Here is a 27456-nt window from a genome sequence, read left to right as displayed (position 1 = left end):
CATCACTAGACTGCGGACTTTATACATTTACGACGGAAGCAAGTAGGTCGAATACAGCACATTAAATGGAAGACAAATATTGAACAACACTGTTCGATTATTTTCAAGCGAATAAAAATGTTAAGAATGTAAATAAAGTTTTAATTAACCCCTGTTCGTTGTAATCTGGATAGAGGATTTTTATTTTCCATAAAGGTTCGCAGTCTATTGATTACATTACCCAAGAACCTGCGTTACCAAATTCCAGAAACTATGACGAGAAATGGTCATTTTTCTCCCACAATGATATCAATTCGCTGTTCTTCTTTGCGTTAACCACCGTTTCCGCTATTACTTAGCAATCTCTCCAAACCTTGATAAACCTTGCTCGACAACTCTCTTGCCAATTTTCCTACAGACTTCAACATCTTACAGCCACCAAGAAATAGAATCCCCATGGACCAGTTCCCAGGAGTCTAGGATCGCGAAGAAAAAAACACGTCGTCATCTCCTCGCAAGTTTCTCTTTTATTAAAGGCTCCGTTCGGTAATTGATAGTATCACTTAGCTTTAATAATGTACAATACAACATTTAATATTTATATATATATTTATGGATTTTATATATATATATATAAAAGTTCGGCCGACCCTTATCGAAGTAAGGGCACCCAGCCGGAAGGGAGGGGGGCACTCTCGGGGGCCACGAGTTCCCCTCGGAGCCAGCTGGATGGCTCTGGGGCCCAGCTGATCCACGCTTCTGCCCCCTCCCCGGCCGCGGAGGATCATGGGGACTTCTCCAGGGGGGCACGCGTTCTTCTATTATACACAATCGAGGCGGGCAAATCCTCGGTTTTTGCAACGGAGTGGGGGGGCCCGGCCGTTTCGGTCGGATCTTAGGGAGGGCATCATCGTCGGACCGTGGATGCCGTGGGATGATGATGATGATGATGGACTCGCTGGTCTCGTCGTCGTCTGGGTGGCTCCTTTGTGCTGGCTCCGGCCGAGGCTGGGGGTCGAGTCGTTCGCCTAACTTATCACAGATCGCTGGTGCGACGCGTCGAGCCTTATCCGTGTCCAGGGTTGGCTCTGCCAAGTTCTCTGCCAAATTCTCTGCCAAGTTCTCTGCCAAGTACTTTACCAAGTACTCTGCCAAGTTCTCTGCCAAGTTGTCCGAGTCTCTGGAATCCTATTCCTGAACCTGGGGCGTTCCCTGAACGTCGAGCCGGCCCCCGGACAGGAACCAAGGCCGGCGGCCACCGTGAAACTCGTGAAGATTGGATCGGCTGGGATTTGGGAACAGCTTGAGCCTGGGGGGTCTGACTTAGACGAGATCGGGGCCTACGGGGACCTAGAAGAACCCGTCTCCGGTCGGGTCGTTCACCCACGGGTAGTTGTTCGGGCAGCGCACGCAGGTCTGCAGGTTGATGGTCTCGCCGGGCACCTCCTTCGAGGTCAGCTTGCAGGTGTGCGGCACCCAGCAGGCGGGATTACCGTCGACCACGCACTTCTCTCGCCAGGGCTCGAAGTTCTTCGACTCGGTGACCGTGCGCGGGTTCTGAATCCACTGGATCACCTGGGTCATCGTCACGAAGTACACGTCGTTATGGTTCGACAGGATCTCGTCGATCCAATAGAGGAACGCGTCCAGGAACTCGGGGTTGTTCTTCAGCCAGGCGGCATGGAAGTAGAGACCCAGCGGGGCACGGTTCTGCTCGTAGTGCCGGTCGAAGTTGTGGTTAAGGAAGTTGTAGAACTGGTCGCCGGTCAGGATGTTGCTGCACGAGTCCACCATCGCGCAGCCAGGAAGGTATTCGTCGTTCTGCGGGTCCTCGCGACGGTCCAGCTCGTTCATCACCATCTCCCAGACTGCGTGCGATCTGGGGAAGAAGGTGGTTACGGTTTTCGGCTGGTTCCAAGGAAGAAACAGCTTGCGCTTGGTCGGAGTCTTCGGTTGGAAGTTTGTTTTAGTAGAGACGATCGGTGGCTGGGGGTTAGTTAGGAACGGTATCTGACGGATTCTGGTTGAGAAGATTAGGTTGGAATTTTTTGCGGTTGTTGGGAGCGGTAAACTACGAAGGCTAGCTGAGATCAGGAGGCTGAGAAATTGAATTTCTGACTTGTAGCTAGAAGAATAGACTGGCCAAGAGGTGACACAGTAGCTTAGAATGTCTATGAAGCTATGATACACAAGAAGTACGAGCAGGATATGAAGAACAAAGAGAACAAAAGGAGCTAAAAACATAACAAGAGCGAGAAAAACGAGAAGAACGAAAAGAACAAAAAGATTAAAAAGTACAAAAGGAGTGAAAAGAAGAAGAAGACAAATGTTGACAGCGATTGCACAAGAAGGTGAAAAGTGGACAGATTTCGGTTACCTAGTGGGGCAATGCTGGAGGTTTCCGTGGCAGCGATGCGGCATCCTGAAGTACATGGTGTATGGCCACAGCGGCGGGTTGTTCAAAGCCGCAGTGATGGTAGAATCGTATAGGAAGGCCTGTTCCTCCATCATAGTGAACTGGTTATTGCCGCCGACCCTGAGGTAGGGTGCCCTGACACCGACCACGCTGTTGTCGGTCAAGTTGGCGAACTTCTCGGCGATGATCCTCATGCCGGCCATCTCCTTTGCCCAGTCGTCGACGGTCGCGTCCGACCAGAAGCGTTCGTCGTCGTTGTGTCTTTGGGAAATATGAAGTTTTGCACTTATAGCCACGAGACCCCTAGTCGAAGGATCTCAAAAAATCCGAGGAATTTTTCAAACGAATTAACCGTACTCGAGAGCGTTTCAATTAAGTCGCGTCCGCGTGATGAACTTTTAATCATTTCCGAACGAGAGATCGAAGCAACTATGATCAAGTTTCTAGTTAAAATAATCTAGTTCCCAGATAAAATAATCTAGTTAAAGTGGATAATAATAGTTGATTTTCGAAATGTACTGGTCGAGCGAGAATATTTCGCGCAAAAAGCACGGTGTCCAATCGAACCAGGTAGGAAATGGCCCCCGGTTTCGCCAGCCGGGGATAATGCGGATTAGAAAGACGTTTAGTTTAACTGTTCTCCAGGGACGTTTTCTTACGAGATAGAGTGAACGGCGATCTCGTGTCCTTTCCGATGCATTTCCTGCACGGCCGAGTAGTTGGTGTACTTGTGGGAGACGAAGAAAGTGGCCTTGATGTCGCAACCGTTCGGGTTCTTGCGTTTCGGGTTGAAGATCTCTTTGTACAGGCCGATGTTGTTGTTGTTGATCGCGTCGTCGAACGTGATCGTGATCATCTGGGGAACGTCCTTGGAGGGCAGGTCGCCGGGGATCAGAGTGCCGTCCTCGGAACAGAAGCAATCGGGAAGGACGCAGACGGCCGGGTCGCACGGCGGCGCTCTGTTAGGGTCGTTGTCCATGTCTGGAATTGCAAACGCTCAGATTGTTCCTCTGGCGTCTTCGATTCCACTTTTTCTAGCACTCCGGACCGACTGGACCGCGTCCAGAGAAAATGAAGGTTGCAATACGACCACAGTCATCGACACATTTAGCCTTCACGTCGTTAGAAAGCTCTTTCTTATTAATTGCGGCATTCTCTAGCTGATCATTTTTATTTTCCTCAATTTTGTGGACTTTCTGCAGCCTAATTCTATTACAACTAGAACGACGAATCAAAACTCACTGGATCTGACTAGAACTCTGCTGAATTTCTAGGATTATAAGATTCTTTTTGGCATTTCTAAGACCTAACTTGTAAACTGGCTACAGAATTTTAATATAAACAAAATTCAATTGAACTTTTTAGGATTATACATAGAATATGCTCTTCAGTATTTCTAGGTCCTAATCTCTAAACAGGCTACAGAATTTTAAATAAACAAACTTTAATTTTACTCTGGAAATTGACGTCCTAGGCACTATCTAACACGTTGCAGAACTTCGAGTAATTACATTTTTCCTCTACTTGATAACCCCTTCTTCCCTTGTCCTTCACAAACGCTTCTTTTTCGTTTTCCTAATCCTAGTATCTATTTTGTTTGTTTCAACGATCCATACCGTATCATTCTCTTTTACCTTATCAATTTTCACATTATTTAAATATCTTGGTCACTTACTTTATCTTCTATCGTGTCTTTCCTTTTATCTCCTTTCTTTTGTTTTTATTTCTTTTTGATATGCTACTTGCCATAAAAATGTGCTATTTATCATATTATTGTAACACAGGGACTTTCTCCCGTTGATCAAATAAATATTATCGTTGTTACTTTTTATTATTACTATTATTATTATTATCATTATTATTAATATTTGTTTTCCATATAAAAACACATAAAATATTGAAAGAATTCACTCACCGCAAATGTTCTCGTCGGATCCATCGGTACAATCCTTCTCGCCGTTACAGAAGAGTCCTCTCTCGATACAGGAGCCATCTCCACAAGCCAGATAACCATCTTGGCAAAGAGGTTCCTCGGTGTAGAGCAAAGGCTTCGCTTTCCGTTCCTTGTTCTTCAGTTTGCAATTGTTTACAGAGTCTTTCCAGTCGCAGGTCTGCTTGTCTATGTCGAAATAGAGTCCCGCGGGACACCTGATCGCCTGCAGGCCGGAACTGGTGCACTGGATCACATCGCGACAGTTGTCACCCTCTCCTGCTACCAACCGGAACCATTCTCCCGCGTCTTTGTCCTTGCAGATCTCGCTCTCGAAGCTCTCCTCCTTTTTGGCGTCCTCTTGCCTCTTCACTCGTTCCAAGCCCTCTGAAATCAGACCGTCAAGCGGCTCTCTTCTTTATCAGTTCTTAATTAAGACCATCGATGCACAATTAGTGGTAGAGTGGATGCACATTAGTGGTAGAATTCTTATATTTTGTATTTTGAATGTTACACTGGGGAAGGACGATCTTCAGGTCGCTTAACACTGAGCCTATCACGGTCAAATGACTCGTTTCTAATTTTACAATTGTACAAATTGCAAGATCGCTTTGATGAGAATCGATCGAACAAATCACATTATTGGAGCAACCACTATAATGATAACTGTATGGACCTAAAGAAATTGGATCTTGTCAGTTTTGTCAGGCAATGCACGAAGTCAAGTTTATTGATTGGTATGTTTAGTGTTAAAATCTGTATTCAGAGATGAGGTTACAAATACTCGAACAGAATCTTTTGTCGAACGGGGACACTTGTAAAATAAAAATGGCAATACCTTGTCAACATTTTTGTATCACAGTGCTTTTAGACTCGAATTTTTACCATTTACTTTTATAGATCTAAACATAGTTCTTTAAATTATTTTTATTTGCTAGTTAACGTGAGATTCGTCGCGATTCTCTCGAGTACAATCCATCCTCTTGTGTTCAAACTAGAAGTGCGATGAATATATGAATACAAACAAGCTGTGACAAGCGAGAAATATTCTCGAGGATGGTGTGTCCTCTTGTGGAAACGAGACCATCGTCGTTCGAAGTCTGCCAATTTGCTTTCAAGACAAACATAGGTTTTAGAAAAACTCTGACGCGTGTCCTCGAGAGAGCCGCGCAAACAGAAATGGCCGGTCGCGAATTTCTTCGGCGAAACGCCGAGATTTACAGAGTTACGTAACGCAGGCCAGCGATATCAGTTGCGAGATTATGGAAAGTGGAATAGAGTGAGAGTGAGAGTGAGAGAGAGAGAGAGAGAGAGAGAGAGAGAGAAGAAAGATTAGCATTAATATAACTTTAATTTATTCGTGGATCGATAGCGTCGTCGCCGAGCGTTGTCCAACGAAAGCGCGGATTGCCTGTTCCACAGACGTGTTGATAGCACTGCTCCACAGACGTGTTGATAGCACTCTGCTCGACACTAATCCTACAGATTTTGATACACTGAACTCGAATCCGGAAGAAATTTACATTCGTCGCTGTTAACTTTCGAGAAACTTAATTTTGAAGAAGAATATCGAATCTCAAATTTCAGGAATTTTTTCTGCCGTAATCACGAACTCTGTTGAAATGATATTCACATAGAAAAGTTCTATAGAGTTTTCCGAGTAAAACGGTGTAGGTTTTGATGGTATCACGAGTGTTCAAATAATGTTTGAAGAGAGACGCCCACGACGCTTCGAGCGTAATTGCCTGTTTTTGTTTTCCAGCATTGGCCAACAGACCCTGCTACCAATTACACACATTTCTTTTTATTTCCTACGATCAAGCCAACGACTTTACGTATGTTCGAGTAGGAAGTGAAAAGCAATCTTATTATTTTACGTAACGGCTTGCCGGTGCCTACGATTTGACCAATATTTATCTCGTTTGCGTAACTCGACGTCGACCAATATGTTCTCTTTAATGATCCCGCGCGTTCCGAGTTCCCGAAAAATATAAATAAACTCTGCTCGGCTTTCGAAAGCGATGAAAGTGCTAATATCCGAACGCATAGAATCAATTTGCAGTCTATTGAAAATAAAGGCAACGGAAACATCTGATAGAATGAAGAAACCCGGTAGTCTCGGTTCATAAAGGTTTTAAAAAGAAGTAAAAATTGTTGTTCCGCGCGGCTTTCGCGAGCGTTTCACAAAAATCCGCGGCGCAACAGCGTGTTTTCAGGCTGTTTATGGTTGATTCTGAATAGCGACGAAGCCGCGCGGATGCTAGACGAGATTATTGTCCCGATGAAACTCCATTCCGCGTAGGCAACGCTTTCGTCGTGAAAGCGGAGGCGAGCCGCGTATTTTTACGTGCGGCCGAACACGTGTTTGCTTTCTTCGCTTTGCAGTTTGGAGCTCGCGTTAATTTTATATCAAAGCAGCGAACGGAGAAAGCTGTTCCGGCACGTCTCGACCGACATTGTTTTATTAGTTCCGAATTTGCTCAGCGGTCCGCGTAAATTCGCCGGGAAACCTGCTCCAATTAACAATGACAACGATCGCCGTGCGCGATAGGAGAATAAATTATTTGCTGCGAGCTTTTAGGCTTACGGCCAGAAGTGATAATAAAACTCATGGCGCCTATCCGGAAGCCATGAATTTTATTAAATTATTTGCCGCGCGAGAGAACGATTTCCTACTGGAAAATATTACCGATTCATTCCGTGAAGAATACAGTAAGACGGAAAATTGAAAGCTGTGGCAAGTAAACGAAAAGTTAATGGATGTGACAGTTAGATGAAAAATTAATAGATGCAACAGTTCGTTAAAAAATTAACAGATGTGACAGTTGGATAAAAAATCAATAGACGTGACAGTTAAATAAAAAATTAATAGATGTGACAATTCGTTGAACAATTAATAGACGTCACTGTTGGATAATAAATTAATAAATGCGACAGTTCGTTAAAAAATGAATATATGTGACACTTCGTTAAAAAATTAATAAATGTGACAGTTCGATAAAAAATCAATAGACGTGACAGTCGGATAAAAGGTTAATAGAGGCGGCAATTCGTTAAAAAATTAATCGACGTAAAAATGAATAAAGATAAAAATGAAGATAAAACATGACTAACCGCCATAGTTAGACCAAGAAAATAAATATCAACGTTTGCTGATCCGATCGTTCCGTTGTATCATACGATCCCGTGGGTTCCAAGAACGCAGAGATCCGTAACGCGAATACAGAACATGACACGATAGTAAAAATAAAAGAAGGAGAAGACGAATAGACGGCGAGAGGCAACGAGAAGAAATAACGAAGACAATGTTATGCGCAAGGGCGACCCGTTCTCCGACCGATCGTCGCATTTCAGGAGAAAGTCGCCGAAGAAGTTCCTCGAGAAGGTCGTTCTCGATCGGAGTGGGAACTCCGGCGGTTTCGTCGCCATCTTGAGGAGGGCAGACGTTGCCCGGATGTTCTGAGTAGAAAGATAAACTGCGAAGACCGACCTTGGTCATCGTCAAGGAAGAAACTTTCACGATATCCCTCGGTAACATCAGTTTCTTAGATAATTCGGTATGTAAAGCCGGAGACGAGCAGGAAAACTTTCAGAGAAGACACTGAAGATAGTCGAACGGCAGCGGGGAACGCGAGACGGAAATTGACGAGTCTTGAAAGATCGTTGACTCGAGGAACTGTCGAGACTTCCAGTCGGTCCGAATCTACTTAAAAATCACGGTGACGGTTACAGGGGGTGGTCCAGTAATTGTTTCCAGATATAGCTTTGGGTTAGATGCGCGAGAAATTTTTATCTTTGGAGGGATCGTGTAAAAGTTCTGGGGCCGTAGGAGTACAGATATTAAAATAAATGTAGGATATTTAAATAATAATAAACAAATTAGGGCGAGAAAAAGACGGCCGAGAAAATTCTGATTTGAATCGCATTTGGAGCAATAAAAGATTTATACAGGCAAGCTCAAAATTGGTGGCCGACAAAAACAGTTTCCTATTTCACATATTCGGAGAAATAGTTCCAGAGCACATCGCGGGGAATTCACTAATATCAAATAGAAAGAAACGTTATAAATTCTTTGTAGCAACAAAAGCGAACACTACAGATAGTTTTAAAAAATGATGGTCCATGATGCAGTTCTAGATTAATTTCCGCGATGAATTCGATCGTTCTAGCGGCTGGATGAACCACTAGTTGCTCAATTTTCACGATAGATTCAATCGTTCCAGGTTCAAGTTTGAATAAATTATTGAATATCGAGTAAAGGAGTTGCTTTATGCATGATTTCGTATCGCTGCTCTATTCTACAGGTAGCTTAAAGACCGTAGGGCCCACGTCGCGTCGATTGGAACCTGTCTCGAGGGACAATTTCTGTCGGGAGCTGCGTAGGTCCCCGGGGCCCGACCGGGGCCGGGGCCGGGGCCGCGACAAACGGGGAAAGTTGTGCGCCCCCCCACCCGCCGATTTTCAGGGCACGGCAGTGACGTCACCCATCCGGGACCGACCAGACCCAGAGAGGCTTTCACGCTCTAATCTCTTATGCAACCTGTCGTCTCTGGCGACCGCGTAGCCGGAGAATCGATTTTCTAGCGCGATCGTTGGAAATCTTTGGAAAACCGCGACAAAAAAACCCGAGCACGGTCCGCTGGGCCCGTCGGGGTCTATCATTGTTCCCGGTGACCCGTGACATCTCCGCGGAACGCAGTCTACTCGGTTTCGTTTCCGTGATCGAGCTCTCCTTTCGCGATCCTCGAAAAGCCCGCAACGAAGCGATACATTCGGGGCCTTAGCGGCTCCAAATGGGGCCGCTAACGAATTCCAATTAAGCGCCGAACATGCCCGCCAGGTGTCTAGGCTCTCGCAGTTCTAATCCCGATCCTAAAAACCCATTTGAACGTCTCTGTACCGACGGGGGACTGTGAGCGACCGGTGCGGGTAGCCTCGGGGGGCTACCGGGTGTCGAAATTCAGTCCCATATTGAGGATCGACGTTCGAATTCGGCGGTCGACTCCATGTTACCCGTCGCCATGTCGTTCCGCTCTAGATCACTAACCCTGAGCAATCTCCGGGCCCGACTTGCAGAGACGTCCCCTAACATTCGATCTTTCGGCCCCAAGCTGGACTCCATAAGGCTACGGGGGCCTAGTCGGCGATTCAACGTTGCCTGCTGGGACCCTCGTTTCCCAGAATGTTACTCACCGGCGACGACGATCGCTGCCAGGAACAGCAGCACCAGCGAGGACCTCATCCTCGTTCGAGGAGCTACCCTGAGTCCCGACCGACGTTCTCACGTGATCACCGTCGTATCCACGGTTCCCCCTCGGTTACACCTGTCGCCACCGGTCCGTGATAGGTCCCAAAAGGCCGCGTACGGGTCCACGAGTCACTTCCGCCGGGTCTATGCGAACGTTCGACAGATATTGATCAGCGCTCGCGGGCGCTGTGGCTCAGCGGGGTCCTGGACTTCCCTCGAGCAGTTTCGGGTTCTCTTTCTCGGCGATGCGCTTCAAGGACACGGACCTTGAAGGTGTAAGGTACCGCTCGCGGACTGACCGAGGCCCGCCACTCGCCGAGCCTTATATTTCCACCACCACTCGGCCCGTGAACCGGCCCCCTCTTTCTCCGGTTCCGACCGCTTCGTGGTCTGTGCATGGGTCTAAGCTGATTCAGGAGCTGCTCAGGAGATCACGCAGTGGCGTAGGAGTGGCCAAGGGGAGGACTTCGGAGATCCAACGATCTTCATGGACGCCCGGCGTGCGATGTGTACCCAGGTCTGGGTAAAAATATATTTTTTTAAATACTCAATGGACTATATATATATATATATATATATATATATATATATATATATATATATATATAAATATTTTGATCCTCTCGTGTAATTCAGAATTTGGCAAATAAACTTCTTTCGAAATAGTTACACATGGAAATTACATTCCAAATATATTTAACTACGTAATATTCGTATGTAACTATTTCAAAAAAAGTTTATTTGCCAAATTCTCCAATTTTGCCAATACACGAGGAGGTTACAATATTTGTAGTCTATTTACTATTTAAAAAATCTATTTTGATCCAGCTCTGGGTGCACCCGAACGATTCAAGCGACACAGTGGTCTCTGGTTGGAGTTTCGAGTCGGTAAAGATCAGTGGAGGTCGTTGAGGTCTTCTGGCACATTTCGAAGGTAGATTAGGGCGCGACAAAGAGATTTGCAGTCAAGTATTCACCGATGAGAGAACATTTCTAGTCGAAAGCAATTTCTGATGTTCCGGTCCACAATGATACGTAAGGTGGACCAAGATTTTGAAAAATTAGCTACTCTCTGACTACGAATATATTTTGGATTAAATAGCTGTGTGTGTGTGTGTGTGTGTGTGTGCGCATAGCGCACGCGGAGGAAACGAAGAACATTGCAGTCGGACTTTGAGGTTCGAGTCTGTGTGTCACGGACATGAGAACCCCGTGAGCGCATGGGGTTTTCCTAGCCCGTACGTTGGAAAGTAGAACCATCGTGTCTAACTACTTTGAATTCTCGTTTAATTACAGTAGACCACTGTTTGCACGAGCGCGACAATAATTATACGTCGTGCATTTATCTTAACACATTCTTTTACCGCAAGCCTATTATTAATTCGGTTTAATAGGATGTTTTATAATAATAGTACATCAAGTTATTTATTTATTAGGTTCTTCAATGATCGTGTCTAAAAAAAGATTGATGTTGTCGAAGGAAATTGTTGAAGGAATTGTGTTAATCTAAATAATTTCATGGATTATAGATGAGATTGTTGCACAATTTTTTTAAGAAATTCTTAATCGTTGGCCGTCTGTTATAAAAGATCCATTAGAAAAATCTATCTATTAGAAAATCGTCGTGTTAAATGGAGACAAACGCTTGTCATTCCACTAATTAATTTAACGACTGCTTAAAACGATCTACGATCGTCGGATGGGCATCGATAAAGATTCCTTCGCGAGGAATAGTTAGCTACCCCCGACGCGGCTCTAACTTTCATCGAAATTTTACGAGTCGAAAGTTCCAGGTCGCCGTTCCCACCGAATCCCGTGGAATCGTTTTGACCGGGCACAGCCGCGTGCTCGCGCTCCCCCAAGATCAGGATCGCGGTAAAACTAGCACGGATCGAGACGGATCGATCGCGAGTTGCGCCGCGCTTCGCCATAAAACGTCGCTTTACGACGAAATTTCGACCGCAGGAATTATAAACTCGACGATGCTCGGGACAACTTGGTTCATTAAAAAAGTACTTATTGTTGCGGGAGCAAAGAAGAAAGGAAGGCGAGGCTCCGATCTGCTTCGTTGGTCAACGGTTGTCGATCGCCGGACGACGCTCCGGCGAACAGAATCGTTGGAAAATAAAAAGCCGGGGGCACGGAGGGAGACAAAGTGAGAAGGGGACGCGGGGAAAACGGGATGGCGCAATTCGCGGATTTTCGCAACGTGGAATTTTACGCAACAGAGAAAATAGAGTTTTCCGTCGGTTCGGAGACGCGAGCTCATTTGCCATCCAGTCGAAAGTGAAACGGACTCCGGCTGCGATCGTTAGGCCGGTCGAACGGTGCAACGGAGTTGCAATCCATCAAGGAGACGCATTTTTCGCGTAACCCGAACCTTGTGCCTGTGCTACGTCGACGCCATCATTCGCTACCGAACGAATTAATGTTTCGTTGGTTTTCAGGAACATCTTTCTTACATTAAGCCTTTATGAAGTAATCGTCTAGGCAAGCAGTTTTCCATTAACTTTAATTTGCAGATTCGCAAATCAGGTTATTGATTTTATAGCATTTTCTAATCCCACAATTGTCCCGTAAGTGTTGCAATTTTTAGCACCGTAAAATGTTACAGTCTCTATCAGTTGCTCGAAGTAACTCTGCTAATTGATTCTCTCGTCTATCACAGGCTGCTGCGAATAAATTATTGTTATCGAAATAATAATAAATTGGTGAAGTTTTTTCTTTCAAATGCACGGAGAAAGATAAACTCACAACTCAATCACGCGTTAATATCACAGAATTCAGAGTTACAGTTCAGAGCATCTTTATTCATTGTAAATGTTCTATTTCTTTCGTCGATCTGTGGACATTCAAGATGGCCGCCGCTGGTACCACATTCACAGCGACTAAACTTTTTTGATTTCGTTTTCATCTGAATCCTTTGCCAGATTATGATGACCGCGACCCGGTAGCTCGCGTAAAACATTATACATTAAAGCAACATCATTAATATAAGCCAATGTAATTATTTAAAAAATTATGGAGGACGTTTTAAAATATTAGCAGATTTAAGTGCGGATCAGGTCAAGTGAGGATCTCTTTGTATCAACGTAAGAAAAAGTGTTGTTCGAAGTATATTTATTCATCAACTGTTAAATAAGACGTTTAGGTACCTGCAAAAATGAAATATAAAGAAAACATTGTTGGATCGAAAATACATGTTTAAAATTCTGTGGACATTTGTTGACCCTTCCTTAACCCTAGAAAGATAACCATATGACAACGTACGTAAAAGATAACCATACGCTTCAGAGGCGCATGCTTTTCTAAGGCGTCAATTTTATACTAACAATGGATATTTATTTAAGTTAATCTAGTCATTTTAAAGGTTTGGCATTATTGTAAAAATAAAATGCATTTATATTATATTTTTTTATATTTTAAGTAATTTTAAACTTAAATCACTAGACCTCTATGAAAAATTAACAAAAATCAACAGTCTTCGCAGGCGCCTCTGCGACGTAGGTTATCTTTCTCGGGTTAAGCTCGCTAAGGTTAACTCGTCAAGTTTGCGATGTTTCAACGTCAATTTATACTCGCGCTTACTAGTTTGAAAATTATGCAATATTTACTGAAACAATAAACACTGGTGGTAATTAACAGTCCGGTCAAGGGTTAAAATAGTACGTCGAATGGGATCGAGAATGTCTTAACGCTCTGATTTCCAACAGATGAAATTTCCATTGAGGATTACCATGTGGAAGAGACGAAGTGTTCCCCGGTTCGGGAATTGTGTTCGTCGCCATGTTGGATTCCTGGTGGCCATTAGTCGGCGGGGCACGCGGTGAACGGAAAATCCGATTCCCGAAATGTCAGTGCGGGGGAAGGGCTCACCTGGCATTTCGGAGCAAGTGACGATCCTCATAGGAAGTCTCTAGCTATCCTCTATTGCGCTATCGCCTCTGTCTCGGCGAAGACTAAAGCCGACCCTAAATGCCAAGATTCCCGCGAATCTTAGCCAGTCGATGACTCGGTTAGAAGTCGTTCCATTCCGAGTTTCTGCTGCCACTCACCGTTTACGAAATCGCGGGATTCCCCGTAGCTACTTTATCTTTTTTTTAATGCGAAATCGCCACACCAAATGATCCACCATCGCTCACATTACGTTCACAATTAAATTAATTGGACTGGACTATCGCTTCCTCGAGAGATCCACGGATCCGTACATCCTCGTAATGGACCCGCTCCATCAACGAGGGTCGAGGAGGAAGTGCACGTCTCGCTTCCTGTCTCGATTCATCGGATCGCATGATCGAAAGCCACCATACTCGAGAAAGAGGGAGAAGGTTCTCCGCGATCCATAGATCTCGGATTGTCTGAAACGACCCAGGATGCACTTAGAAAGCGATCGATCCCAACCGCGTACAATTCCCATCTGGCATCGCCATTCTGCTCCGCGAATTCATTGTCTCCCATGTTCCGCCTACTTTTCTCTGATGAATCTATCATTTCCAGGAAATTATGGGATCGTACGAGAGGTCGGGGTTCACGTGATCGAGCCACGGGATTACCCTAATCGTGCGCGGACGGGGATCCGTTCGCGCCAGCCGTTCTTCTTACGTTCCAAAGGGCAAATTCCTGAGAACGAACTCGATAATCCATGATCGAGCCGGCGCGATCTTCGCTGTGAAATATCGATCCGAGGACGGAGCGCAGTCACGCTTCCTGGAACCACAATCGATGTATACCAATCCGTTTCGATCGGGACGAAGCAAATTGGCTGATGCGCAAAAACACGATTTCCCTTTTTTTTGTCGCTTGGATCCTGAAGAATTCGGTCTTTTATTTTTATCGCGGCGACTTCCTAAAAAACAATGTTATGTCATCTTTACCTATAAAGTTTTTCAAGGACTGATCGTTCAACGATTATGTAAATGCTTCCATCAATTTTTTGTATTTTATTTTGGCATTAATAGGTGCCTGACGTGTTTTATTTAACAGTATTGTATAAATAAATATAAATCGAACCGAGAAGATAATATTTACAGCAATTTCTCTTTACGTGGGCACAAAATGACCCTCCCTTAACACTAGAACTACCGACCCCTAAACACGACTAACGTATATTGTTATAAAACAGTGTCAAGATGGATTTATTAAAATTTCGTATGACTTACCTTGTAATAAAATTAATATTATAATAAAATTATATTAAAATTATATATTTCAATAAAAAAGTGTACCCAAAAATTTCTCCTAGAAATAGTTTTATAATATCAGAAATTGTAAACAGAAACAAGTCATTTTGACTGTCACTCGCCTTAAGCGTCCCAGGGTTAATAAATAAATAGATTACGGCAATTGTAACCGATCGTTTATCGCCACACAGTTAATATTGTCCTTTCAGACCACAATGGAGAGTTTTGAACGGCTTTCACGCGGAGAAACAGCGTTCAAGGATCGCAAGAAAGGACATCGTCGTCATCCGCAAGCAAAGAGCCGCGAGCCTCGAGTTTCTGCAATTTTCCCCCCGGATTAGCGAGAAGGAAGACAGCCGAGGAAAGGAGCGGGCGGTCGGTTATCCTTCGCGAGCTTATTCTATTTAAAGGAATGATCGCTCGGAATGCCGACGATCGTTCCTCCGTCCCTCGAAAACCGCACGCGCGGCTCCGAGCCGCGCAACCGCTGAAATCCACCGTTAAACGGGCAGCGTCCGATCCTGGACACGGTGATTTAATGACACGCGTGCCTGATTAATTGCGATTACGGATCTAAAGCCGTGCCGGACACCGGCGTTCATCGAATCATGGTCGAGCACTTCCGGATTCGCGGTAACGCGAGCACTCCTCGCACCGTATCGAATCTTTGCTAATTTATATAATTAAGTGCCGCAGTTCGCGCGTTCGCCGCGCAGTGTATTCATGGAATAAAGATATTGTCGATCTTATGATAGCAATCGGTGGGGGAAATTTCGTCAAATAAAATAATTAAACGCGTGGAAATCTTTTCGGACATGCTCACAATGGAACAGAATATTATTTGTTTTTACTTTCCGCAGTCTCTTGCGAGCTGATGTAGATTTTCCGCGCTTACGGCAAAAGTTGGCGCAGTTTCAAGACAATAAAACAATTAGAAACGTCCAAATCTTTCTAAACCTGCTCATTACGCGAACGCGAGTTTTTATGATGTGCTATTTAGTCCGGCGGGGAGGCTTGCGTATAAATTACTGGTTTCGTGTACTGGAGCTGGTTTCGTATGAATTAGGATAAGTTGGGGCAACATCTAGATCAGGATGAAAACGGAATTATATGAAAGCAAGAAGCATACTTCCGGCGAAGTATTAGCACCGAAAAGACATCATTTCTCACAGCGGGCTTCCCACAGTTTCTAAATTCAGAATCCCATTTCCGGTCGCATAGATCAGCGAAATGCACATATTAATGCACACTTTTGCATAAGATCGCATCTCCGACGGATTCTATTCATCTTTTTGCAGAGGATTTGTAAACGAATGCTTCCGAGCGGGAGATTTAAAAATATATTCCTTCGCGAGTGAACAATGCGAGAATTTTTCAGAGGTTCGACGAGGACGTTCACGATCGAGGCGCAAGAAACGATCTCGATCGTTATCAGGGCACGAGGCGCTATTGGAAATCGTGACATATGGCGTCGTGGTGAAAGGAAAGGGGGGAGACCAAGAAGAAGAAGACGAAACGGAACAAGAAGAAGAACAAGAAGAAGCTATCAGCTGTAGGCTGATACAAGCTTTCTCTGCCCGCGGCTAAAGCAACAGCATTTACACGTCGTTCGCTTACTATACTGTCAGCTCCATCTACCGTTTCCCGGTCGATTCTACTTGCGATCAATAGATCCAGGATCGATCGATCGAGTCTTAAATATCATAAGCTGTACGCAAAAATAGAGCTGACATTCAGCGTATTTTCGCGGTCTGATTTTCTGGGACACTAACGCTTCATTATCGTTTACATGTCAACCGGAACGTCCCAAATGAAAATAGATCATTGCGTACGCTTAGGATGGATCGCCATTGTTCAGCGACCGGACTCAAATTTTGCAACTAATTTCTTCCAGTGTTGGATCATCGAATTTTGGTAAACTTCGAGGATGCTGAAATATTTTTTAAACTTATTCGTATTAATTCTTTAATGATGAGCAGAATGCGGATCTTTATGCAAAATAAAAATTATTCGAATTAATTAGAAGAAACGTGAATAATCATTTGTATAATAATTTATATGAATCGCACGAATAATAATTTTAATAATCTGAAAATATCGCGTTGATGATCTTAAATTCTTTTAGTCCGTTTATTCTTTTAAATTGCATTTACTAATTGTGGTCATGGATGCATAAAATTCGCAATCGAATGGCTTCAAATGGATTAAAATGGCTTGTTTTAAGTGCAACTGTTTGCTGAGACGATGCCACGTTGATTTAAAGTAAAACATTTTCAGCGTACACAAAGCCAGAAAGGTAACGAGCAAGAGCAATTTAGAAAATTCTAGTTTCCAAACTCCACTGAAAACATTTTTTATTAGAGTCACTGGAAAATTATATTTCGTTATCAAAATTATTTAAACCATACCATAAGTCGACGAAGGTATAAAAAGAATCCGCGTAGCTGCCAAAATTTTAAGAAACTTCACCACGAAACTTTGTTCTGCGAAAAATTGTTCCGGAATCTGCGAGGGTGCACTCGGTTTTCCGAGGAGGGACGAATCGCGCGCGAATTTTAAAACGAGCTTCAATAAAGGCTCCGATGGAAGCGTCCTAAGACGTTCGGAGAAAAAGGAATGCCGAGCTCGCGGCGAGAATGTGCCCTGCGCCGTGGGGCGAATAAGGGATAGAAAAGGATTCCGCCTCGTTAGTGCACTGTTCGTGAACCGGCGCGCCCCGTTCTGACGCATCGGGGGTAGTCCGGGGAGAGTTCTGCCGCAGTAATTCGAACGGGAAATCGAAGCAGCTTCTTTCGCTTGATCTGGCTCTCCCAAGGCGACCACGTCGGGCCGGGGCTATCTGTTGCGTCCCGAGGACTTGACCTCGGTCGTCCTTGGCCGAATCATCCCGTAAACCACCCGCGTACCACCCTATACGGCACGCTCCTGCGACGCGTATCTCCCGATGACATTATTATTGCTCCTAGCGACGATCGAGGATCTTTATCGAGGAATCTCGGATTGCCTGACGAACGAATGCTTTCTCTGAACCTCGGAGAGTTAATCGAAGTCGAGGAAATGAAGTGGAAATATTTGTCTTTCGGAACGAGAGGGAGAAGAAAATAACGGCGACCATTTCTAACGCTAAAACCACCGAGTTTACTGAAACTATAAAGATTAATCTAGAGAACATGATTGATCTTTTAAACCCAAGAATATTCATCGTTATAAAGCAACACATTGCAGTCACTTTTAGGTAAGCTTAGTGTTACATAATTGTTTAACCTTCTTTTGGCGTTGGGAGCTTGTGTGCGTTGATGAAGATACCTTTTTGTTCTGTGTAACTTGTACATTCTAATTAGAAAAGAATTACATAAATTTCCAACGTGTCAAAAGAAGGTTACATTCTTGTAGAAATAAATGTTACGAATTTCTAGAGAATGTTCCCAGAGAAATTCGATTAAATCCAGGACGAATATTCTATTCATGCAAGGACGGGAAGAGAAATTCGCTCTCAACCTCCGGAATAATTTATGAAAATTTTATTGACGAACAGAAAGAGTGCGATCCTAAGTCTCCGAATTTTCATCCAAAGTCAGATCGTTTTAAAATGAATTAATTTTCATTACCAGGAGAAACAAACTATTTTTAAAACCGACTATGCAGCCGTATGCACGGCTCGTGGAATGACCGCGAAATTATTAACTGACGAATGGGGGAACTGTGCAGGGAATGGATGCAGGCTGCAGTTCACCCTGGCTGTATTTCAGGCACGGCCATCGAAGAGCCACCACTATGCACTCTGCAGCAGAAATGGAAAAAAGTAATTCCGGATGCGTCGAATAAAACTTTTATGCCCGCGCACGATTTCCTCCAGAAAAAAAACTTTTCCGCTGGCTGGACTGCGATATTGCCACGTGAATTTCGAACACCGTCGAGAGACATCGGCTCACGGCAAGAAGGGATTTCATTGTAATCCTCCCTTGGTCCCTCCAAAACCACTCCGGATATTCGCAGCGACCGATGTTTTCGCATTGTTTTTATCTCTCTCCTCTCTCTCTATTTCCCTCTCTAGGATCCCTCGTAATCCTGTCGCAAATTCCGATCATCGTGTCGTGTCGTGTCGTTGGTTCGAGTTAACTGTCCAGTTTGCGTGCTGTTCGAGCAGGAAGCTGGAGCAGTCGTCGCCATTGGCAATCGGGTATCGCTGCTTCCTAGATCCAATTAGCAGCCGAGCACAGTCCTGCGGCTAATTGAATTAATTCGTGGAGTTGTTCGATATTATTCGGTCTTCCTCCTTGATGCTCGAGATATTTTATTTAAATTAAACGCGTGACATATTCGAGCGAATTTATCGTATAAATAAACGTAAATTTTCTTCTGCGAAATAAAAGTTACACTGTTTTGTATGAAATACACGTCCGAAGCGAAAGATATGGTCTTTTGTGCAAGATGCAGGAAATTATTGTTTTATCTGAAGGAACCTCTAGTATTTGCAACAAAACTATTTATCTAACAAATTTTAACTAACAAAATTGATTCAGCCGACTCTTCAATTTTAAATAATTTTTATTAAATAGCAATTAAATTCGTTAAGGTAGTGTCTTCGCAGAAAATGTTCACTAGAAATATTAATTGAATAGAGATTTTTATACAGATTCATTTTTATTGAATCGATTGTAACTTGAGAGTTTGGAAATAATTGTTGTGAATAATTTTCAGTTCAAAATTTGATCTCAAAAGTAGAATTGCAAGTTACTAAATTATCGGACAATAATTATCAACCATAAAAAATAGATTACAGGCGAACAAAGAAGACTGATTGAATTAAGTAATTACATAGTCAAACATTGAAGACGATCAGCAATTTTATATAGCAGTGGGCGATCTAAAAGATCTAATCGAATTCATTTACTTCGTTTCGAACAGTCTGGAACGAGTTCTCCACTCTTCCGACGGCGCGGAGTCATCAGAAAATCCACAAATTAGGTCGAAACGTGTCAAAGTCACATAATTGAATAATCGGGAAGTTCGCACGTGTGGTAGACAGTGCATTCGCGGCGACAATTTTGCCCGGCATCAATTAATCGGGAAATTCGGGACCGAGAGAGCGCGCCAGTCGATAACGCTGCGGAACAATGCAGTGGGGATTGCACAGTAACCACCCCTGGTTTGCATAATACAGTTTCATTGCGCTCCTATCATCAAAGGAGAAGCGGCGTGCTTCGGAGGAAATTAAACAACGGAAAGAGGCAGGCTGGCAGATATTTTACCCCGCTTCCAACACATTTTCTATTATTTCGCGCGGCCGCAGCCTCGGGAATCGCTTCCGGCTGCAACATCATCTTGGAGAGCTATTCTACTACTATTCTAATTACCTGCCGAGAATTATGGGAAATGACCGGCACTCTGCGGAAACAACCGCTGCAGTTTTTAATCGACGATTTTAGTTGCGCGTTTAATCTGCACCGCGCTCCACGCAATTTTATTCTCTTATTTAAAAGTTGTTGGTCTTCTCGTTGACGCAGTTGTGTACAGTTTATTCCTCGTTGTGATTTTCCAAGATTTTATTTGCTTATCTTCGCACTCTTCCAGGCGATTTGTTTGTTAATTTTCAAACTGTCATCCTTGTTAGAATTTTATTCATCCGCCTGGTGCAATTTATAAGTTGTTGTTACACTCTTTCTTCTTGACATAATTTTATTGATTTTATTATTACTCTGTAGACATTGGATGCAACTTTTGAGTCGTCATTTTCAACGCCAACTATTTTATTTGTGCTTATCTCTGTCTTCATTCAGGTGATTACCTCCGCTTAATTTATCAACATTTCTTCCTTTTGCTTTCGATGGAATTTACAACTTGTTGCTCATTTTTCTCTTGAAGCCATTTTATTAATTTTATTATTATTCTGTGGATAATTGGTATTTTACTTTCCTACTTTCGTAAAAAATCGTTGCCACTCTTCGATACCTTTGGCAGTAGCAGTCTCCACGACGGAAAGTTTGTAAATCTGTTCGAAAATAAAAATTTTCTGTTCTCTCCGTTCTCTTCTGTTCAGTATCGTCCTTGTCATTATTGTAATCTTATTATTATAATGAATACTTGTTAGCGACGGCTTAGATTTCTTAATAGGGATCACTGAACGCAAAATTCGTCCGAATCTTCACGATGTAGTCAGCCCGTGTCAGTTATTTAACTGCCCGTGTTTCGCATGCGCTTCCGCTGAAACATTCATCTCTCAAGAACCCGAGGAGCCCTCGCCTCGAGAACACGTAAACTACGCTTGCACAATTTTCAAAGTGCAGCCACAGGGGCTGCAGCCTCATCTGTTCGTGGTTCAACCTTGAAACTATTCCGTAATTCCCTCAATTCAGATCTTCGCGATTCTTCACTCGGATATACATGTATCCAACTCAGCGAGAAAATATACGCTTCGTTCGAACATATTTTTCATTTTAAACGAGCCACGGGCTTCTGAACTCCGAGCAAAATTGCAGAAAAATTCCGAGTCCATGATTCGAAGTCGTATTGCTCGCGATAAAGCGCAATTAAATTTATTTGACAACTACAAAGCTTCGAAATTTCGCTAAAACGAACGAATGCAACCTAACCGAATTAAAATATTAATATATGCGATACCCGATTGCTTTCTCAATTTTCTTATATTTTGCGGATGCTAATCGAATTTGCAACGTACAATATTGTATATCAACGCTATAGTTTTAATACCATATACGGTGATAACATTTGTCAGAATGAACGAAACGATAATTCACTGCTGCGAGGTCACTGAAAATGACTTTATGGCGCCAGCTGGGCGTTGAAAAAAGATACGAGAAGGTTAAAAGCTGTTTTTAACCCCAATCGAGGGTAGAGAAATTCTGTCGAGAGGCAGAGACCGAGGTACTTTAGTAGACTTTCGCAACAATAGCTTCAAAGACTACCAGATTGCTCTTTCGTAGCTCACGATCGCTCGATCACGTAATCGGAAACCCTCCGCAGCTGATCCAACCGTCTCCTCTTTGATCTGGCCGTTATATCAAGGGAGACACAAGGCTCGGGAACTTTCGACGTCGGTCTCGTTTCTGGAAACATTCTTTGGCAAGTTTTCAACGTTCAGGAGCTGGAACTACGGAAGTTCGACTGGTACCAGCGTGGTACTTCCCCTTTCTCTGCATTGCGCGGGGGAGGGTCGGCAATTTAAGGGTGACTCGAGCTGCCTGGCATCTGTAATGGAACGCATAATCGTTGGGAATATGGCGCCCCTGCGATTACGCTTCCTAATTATGCAGTCCTAATTTCTGTGACGAAGCGGTCACAATTTTTGTGTGAATTTATTCATGTAGATTCGTTCGATTTATTTTCATATTTTATGTTTAATTTAGTAGTATGTATAGGGAATTAAAGGTTGATGTTACCAGACCGGACCGTGCATTGTATTTTGACCGTTATTCTTCTAATTTACCAAAGATTAGACTGTTGTGCCTTAAATCTAGTTCAGATTTGAAATTTTCGCAGACCTTAAAAATCAAACATTAGTCTAACTAGCTCTAACTATTATTAGTCTAACAGGTCTCGTTAAAACCTGAAAAGACTCCAGAGCTCTCGCGTGTACCGATAGATCAAGAAGGCAAGTCAAATTAACCCATCGAGGGACTAATGTTATTCATCGATAAATTATACAGCAGCGGTTCCGTCAAGCGAGGCGATAGTGATCTCGGTATAAAGAAATTCGTGCGCCGTAGAAAAAAGATTTCTTGTTGCCGAAGATCGAAGAACGGTCGCTAGCGTTCCGGGACAGGGCTGTCGCCACGGAGTCGAAATGGGACGAGGTTCCCCGAGGGAGAACGCTGACAAATCAGATTGAAATCACGCGAATGGCAAACTCTCGGCATGCGTGAATTCCCCTCCGGCCGCGTTAGTCGCCATAGAACGCCTAATCGGGACCGTCTCGATTCTCGAGCGTATTGTTCTTCAAACGAGAACGAATATTGTGAAAAGGACTCGGAGAATTTCGAGGCGCGCTTCCTTCGAAATAAAGAATTATTTATTGCCGGAATATGCGTCACGAGACGTGAGATACAGTTGCATTACCGGCGCGTCCACGTCGCATTCTTTGGCAACGGCGCGCTATTCTCCATTGGACGATTTTCGCGAAAAAATAAATGGTCTTGGCTCCTTCGATTAATAATTTCACAAAAATTGTTGGAATCGAGCGCAGATAACAGTCGCTTTCCAATTTCTTCGGTACAGAATATATTTCATTGTTAATATATCCAAATGGTTCCTTTGATTTTACTATCTAGCTTCAAAGCCTGAGAAATTATTCTACTTAGCAACTTATAATTAGCGAAAATATTTAACAATGTATACAAAATATTAACTACCTTAATTGAGAAATGCTAAGAGTATTTCGTATATATTAAACCTGAACTCTGGAAATGTATATGGTTATAGGATTCGGATTTCGTTTTTAATTATTCAACGTATTGAGAGGCATGAACATTGATGAACAATGACACAGGAAACAATATTTAAACAAAATGCAGCGCCCCGCGTGGGCGTATAGCCACCATATTGTGTTCTCTAGATCGATTCTCTTCTGATTGCTCGACGCGTTATTATGTTACGAACAGTAGAATGAAATAATCTTTAATCAATAAAACCGTAATTACGCGAGCCTTTCTTCAGCGTTCTGTAGACTGCAATCGATAATTTTATGCGATAAATCGCGAAGAAAACACAACGTACGAAACGCGTTTCATTTAATAAGATCATACATCCTGGCACTTGGTTTGGTTGCCTCGACTGTTTCTTTTGATAGGAATAATGAATTGTGACCAAGTGAATCGTCGAATGGCCCGTCGCTGGCGACTTTCATCGAATCAAATTTTAACCTTTTAGGCACGACGCGCCACTATAGTGGCTTCCGCGGATGTCATTTCTCTGAACGACGCGCCACTATAGTGGCTTACTCTAGTAGCTCACTCGGCCATCGTTTGAATCAAATAATCGTCTTCATATGCATTGTTTCACACTTCTTTTGTCTTCACATCGATTTACAATATACAGACTTATCTTAACAATATAACTGTTAACAATATAAAAGCCGTCCAGAGAAATAGCCTCGCGCAGAATTCAGCCGTACCTAAAAGGTTAAATACGCTGAATTGAACGCGAATCGCAATTCACGAATCGACGAAAATAATGATCGAGATACAACAGCTCGCATTGGTTTAGCAGCTAAACCGACAGTCTTTTCATTAGCTAAACCTTAGCTACATCGCGCGCAATCGAGTTACGAGCTAAGACCGTGACTAAATACGACGCGACGTCGCGCCGTCGGACATTTATTTCGGCGTTGTGTACAACGCGTTTTCTGCGCCATTTGTCACATTAAGATTATTGTTACAAAACGCGGCGTTTAGTACGCGTGAATCGAGCGCGAAATTAGCTGCGTGCGAGTCCGTTATTCATGGGTACCGTATTATTCGAAGTAGGTTTGCATTGCTCAGTTAATTAATTATTGGACCGAATTCTGAAACCAAACCGAGCCCGTCGGCATTCGGGTAAACAAACAAAACATCATGCACATAGATCTGTAGGGATAAATTGCACGTAATGAGTTCATTTGTCTAACTTGTTAAAATAACATTGCTCTAAAGATATTACGCACTTCGTATCCGTATATGAATTTGTTTTTACACGAAGTATTCAATCACAGTTATTGGATTAGCATTTCAAAATCGATGTTAAGAATTGGAAAGACAATAGACAGTGGGGCTCAAAAATTATTATTATTAGTATTTGTAAATTATTATTATTAGTGGGCTCAAAAAACATCTCTTCGATTATCACTAAGCTGCGAATTTGACACATTTATCGAAAAATTTGGTAGACGGAATTTAAAATAGTCAAAAGATTGAAAGAATTTGAAAATGTCAATATATTATCTTTCGTCTACTAAAACGATTTCATGTTATTGATGCAGACAAATTTTGCGAACAACGTTCTGAAAATATTAATCAATACCTCAAACATCAACAACATCATTTTCAAATGCACAATCAGTATTCATTGCCGTGCGATCGGAAGGTAAACATATAAATCCACTGCCCGCATTTCGCATCGAATTTTTCAATTTGACGGTCTCGCGGCGGGGGGAGGGGTAAAGGGGTCGAACTGGTACATTCCCTTTCGGGGATGAAAGGAGCGAGAGCTTGCGGGGTTAATGAGGGCAGGCTCGATAATGAAATTGTTTCCATGCCCGTGTGCAATATTCCCGAATAAATATCCGGCCGCGTAAATAGGTTAACGAACCGGGGGGTTGATCGATTCGCGGGAGAGCCCAGCGACCCTTATCGGTCTCTGCGAGCTGCAGGAGGAGCAGGCCAGTTTCCCCTGCACATAGAGCACCAGAGAACGACGGAGAGAGAACATGTGCACATGTTAAGAGAAAGAGAGAGGGGGAGAGAGAGAGAGAGTGTGAGAGAGTGAGAGTGGGAGGGGAAGAGAGACCGGTTTAGCTTCACCGGGCTGGGGTATATCGATCTCAAACGGTGGCGAAGATCGTCCTGCACGAAGCTTTCTGGCGGTCGAGTGGGGCTTCAGGGCCGTACCACGGGGCTCGACGCCACCTGCGGGACGACCTTGACCTACGGGGTTTCTCTCGCGCCGGCGTCACGTCCTCGCCCTCCTACCGTCGTCCTCTTTCCTCTTTCCAGCTTCTTCGAGGGCAGACCCCGGCGTGTCCTGCGTCTCGTCCCGTCCTTCTTCAACGACCTACGTACTCCTCGTCACTTTCCCTGACCCTAACCTAACCTTACAACCGTCCTATCTGTCGCTTTCAATCCGGAACCATCGGTCTTCCTGTCAACAGTTTTTGCCACCGGTTCCTATTCTTTGTCGCTCTGCCTAGTTCAGATTTTAATCGACCCCCTTCTCGCTTCGTCAAATTTTTCTCATGAATTCTTCTTCTTGAATTTTGTCCAGTATTATTTCAATACCCTGGTCACTTATCTCGAGATTTCAATTATTCGATTTGCTTCGCGATTATTAGACTGCGGATCTTTATGCAGAATAAAAATTGTTTTAGCTAATTGTAAGAAACATAGATCAGTCGAAAATGTCTTTTTTATTTTAGTGATTATAATAAGTTGAAAATAATGTAACAATATCCATAAATTCTTCTAATGACCTTGCAATCTATTCATTTTTGTTATAAATGCATAAAATCCGCTGAGCACTGATTACATTCGAATTATTTGATCAGCCTAATTTTATTTCTTCGTGCTCTTAGAATTCTTTCAGACTGCTCCAGTATCTACTTCACTTTGTTCTGATTTTCCTTCGATCATTTCTTATCCATTGTCTAGACCCTTATTCTTTCTATCTAGTCTTAAATCCTTGGATATTTATTTCAAGATTTTAATTATTCAATTTGCTTCGTGATTATAATTGAACAATTTCATTATCCTATCTCTTTCTCCACCCTTATAACACATTTCATCTGCACCCTACGCTTTCCTACAATATTTTTTATTGAACTGCAAGCTCTTTCAGCACTTGAACCTCTTGAATACTTATCAGAGATATTAATTGTCGTTCTTCCGTAGTGGTTTTATTCGAGAAATTTTATAACCCCGATGTCACCCTTTCTGCACTGGACAGTTTCAATCTACCCTCATCCCTTATGCACTTTGTCACGAGAAATTTGATCGACAAATTTTTCAAACGTATTGTTACGATTAAAATTCAACGATCTGTCCGATAAATAATCATACGAATCCTACGTTTCTCTTCAAAAATATTCTGTGCGGTGACACAGCTTCTTTCTTCTCCATTTTTGCAAAACGCCGCTGCTACCCGAAAGTTTCGATTGTTGCACATCCCCCGAAAGTGGAAGCAACGATTAAGGCCAAGGACGTGATAATTAATTCCTCGATCTCTGAAGAATTCTAGTCGCAAAATGACGAAGCTTTCTCAGATACGTATCAATACTTTTGTTTAACGTTTAAAGCTTCGAAAAATGTTCAAGATGTTTTTAACGTCTGTTATCTGTTTTGTACGAATGAGAAGAGTCGGAAGTTCGCCGCTAGCAATATGTAATTGCAGTAACGCTCTCCTGGCCTGTGTATCCTGCAGATCCAGCTCGTCTAAGCCTCTTAACCGGTGAGATTTTTCTCTCGAGTTTCCCCCGGGCTTTCCCCGGATTTCCCGCGGTGTTCGTTATCGCGAGAACCTCGTCTTACCACTTTGGAATCCCTCCTTCTACTTTGCTCCTCGCTCCTTTACGTTTTCAATCAGCTGGTAATGCGGACGTTTTTCCGCAATCTGTTTCCGGATTAATTCCTGCCGGATACCGGCTTTTATGAGGAAACCACCGAGCGTCTGATCTCCGTTGTTTCCATTGTCCTTAATCAACCGACTGTTCAGCTATATAGGTCACCCTATACAGCATCGCGTGACACTATCATTTTCCAAGAAATCCTATTTCGGAAGTTCGAACTTTAATCCTCGACGTAAGTAGAAAATATGTGGGTGGATAACTAATGACAAAGATAAAGATTGATTTACGTTAGTTTTGAATTAGGTTCTGATTGCGATGGCTGGTTAAAATTAATCCAATCAGCTCAAATAGTAAGGCATTTTGCTAATCAAGGCGAACTATGCTCCAAATTGGAATGTAATTATCCAGTGGAAGGTGTATTAAGCCTCCGAT

General features: G+C 43.2%; 1 protein-coding gene across 1 annotated transcript; it reads right to left on the bottom strand.

Moving 5' to 3' along the window:
* Positions 1-488: 488 nt before the first annotated feature.
* serp (chitin deacetylase-like protein serp) lies at positions 489-9890 on the bottom strand. Its single transcript, XM_033478969.2, has 5 exons — positions 9519-9890; positions 4311-4712; positions 3055-3376; positions 2357-2656; positions 489-1858 (listed from the first exon to the last, which is right to left on the bottom strand). The coding sequence occupies exons 1-5, from the start codon at positions 9565-9567 to the stop codon at positions 1330-1332; spliced, it is 1602 nt and encodes a 533-aa protein (XP_033334860.1). The 5' UTR covers positions 9568-9890; the 3' UTR covers positions 489-1329.
* Between the last annotated feature and the right edge of the window lie 17566 nt (positions 9891-27456).

This window comes from Megalopta genalis, chromosome 2, assembly GCF_051020955.1.
Source record: "Megalopta genalis isolate 19385.01 chromosome 2, iyMegGena1_principal, whole genome shotgun sequence".
Classification (NCBI taxonomy): domain Eukaryota; kingdom Metazoa; phylum Arthropoda; class Insecta; order Hymenoptera; family Halictidae; genus Megalopta; species Megalopta genalis.
The sequence above is the reverse complement of the archived record's forward strand: the minus strand, read 5'-3'. Positions and strand labels throughout refer to the sequence as shown.

Coding starts and splice junctions, on each gene's coding strand:
- serp (XM_033478969.2), bottom strand. CDS start 9,567: ATGAGGTCCTCGCTGGTGCTGCTGTTCCTGGCAGCGATCGTCGTCGCC. Junction 4,713..9,518: donor GGCAGCGATCGTCGTCGCCG/GTGAGTAACATT, acceptor GTCTGATTTCAG/AGGGCTTGGAACGAGTGAAG. Junction 3,377..4,310: donor ATCCGACGAGAACATTTGCG/GTGAGTGAATTC, acceptor TTGCAATTCCAG/ACATGGACAACGACCCTAAC.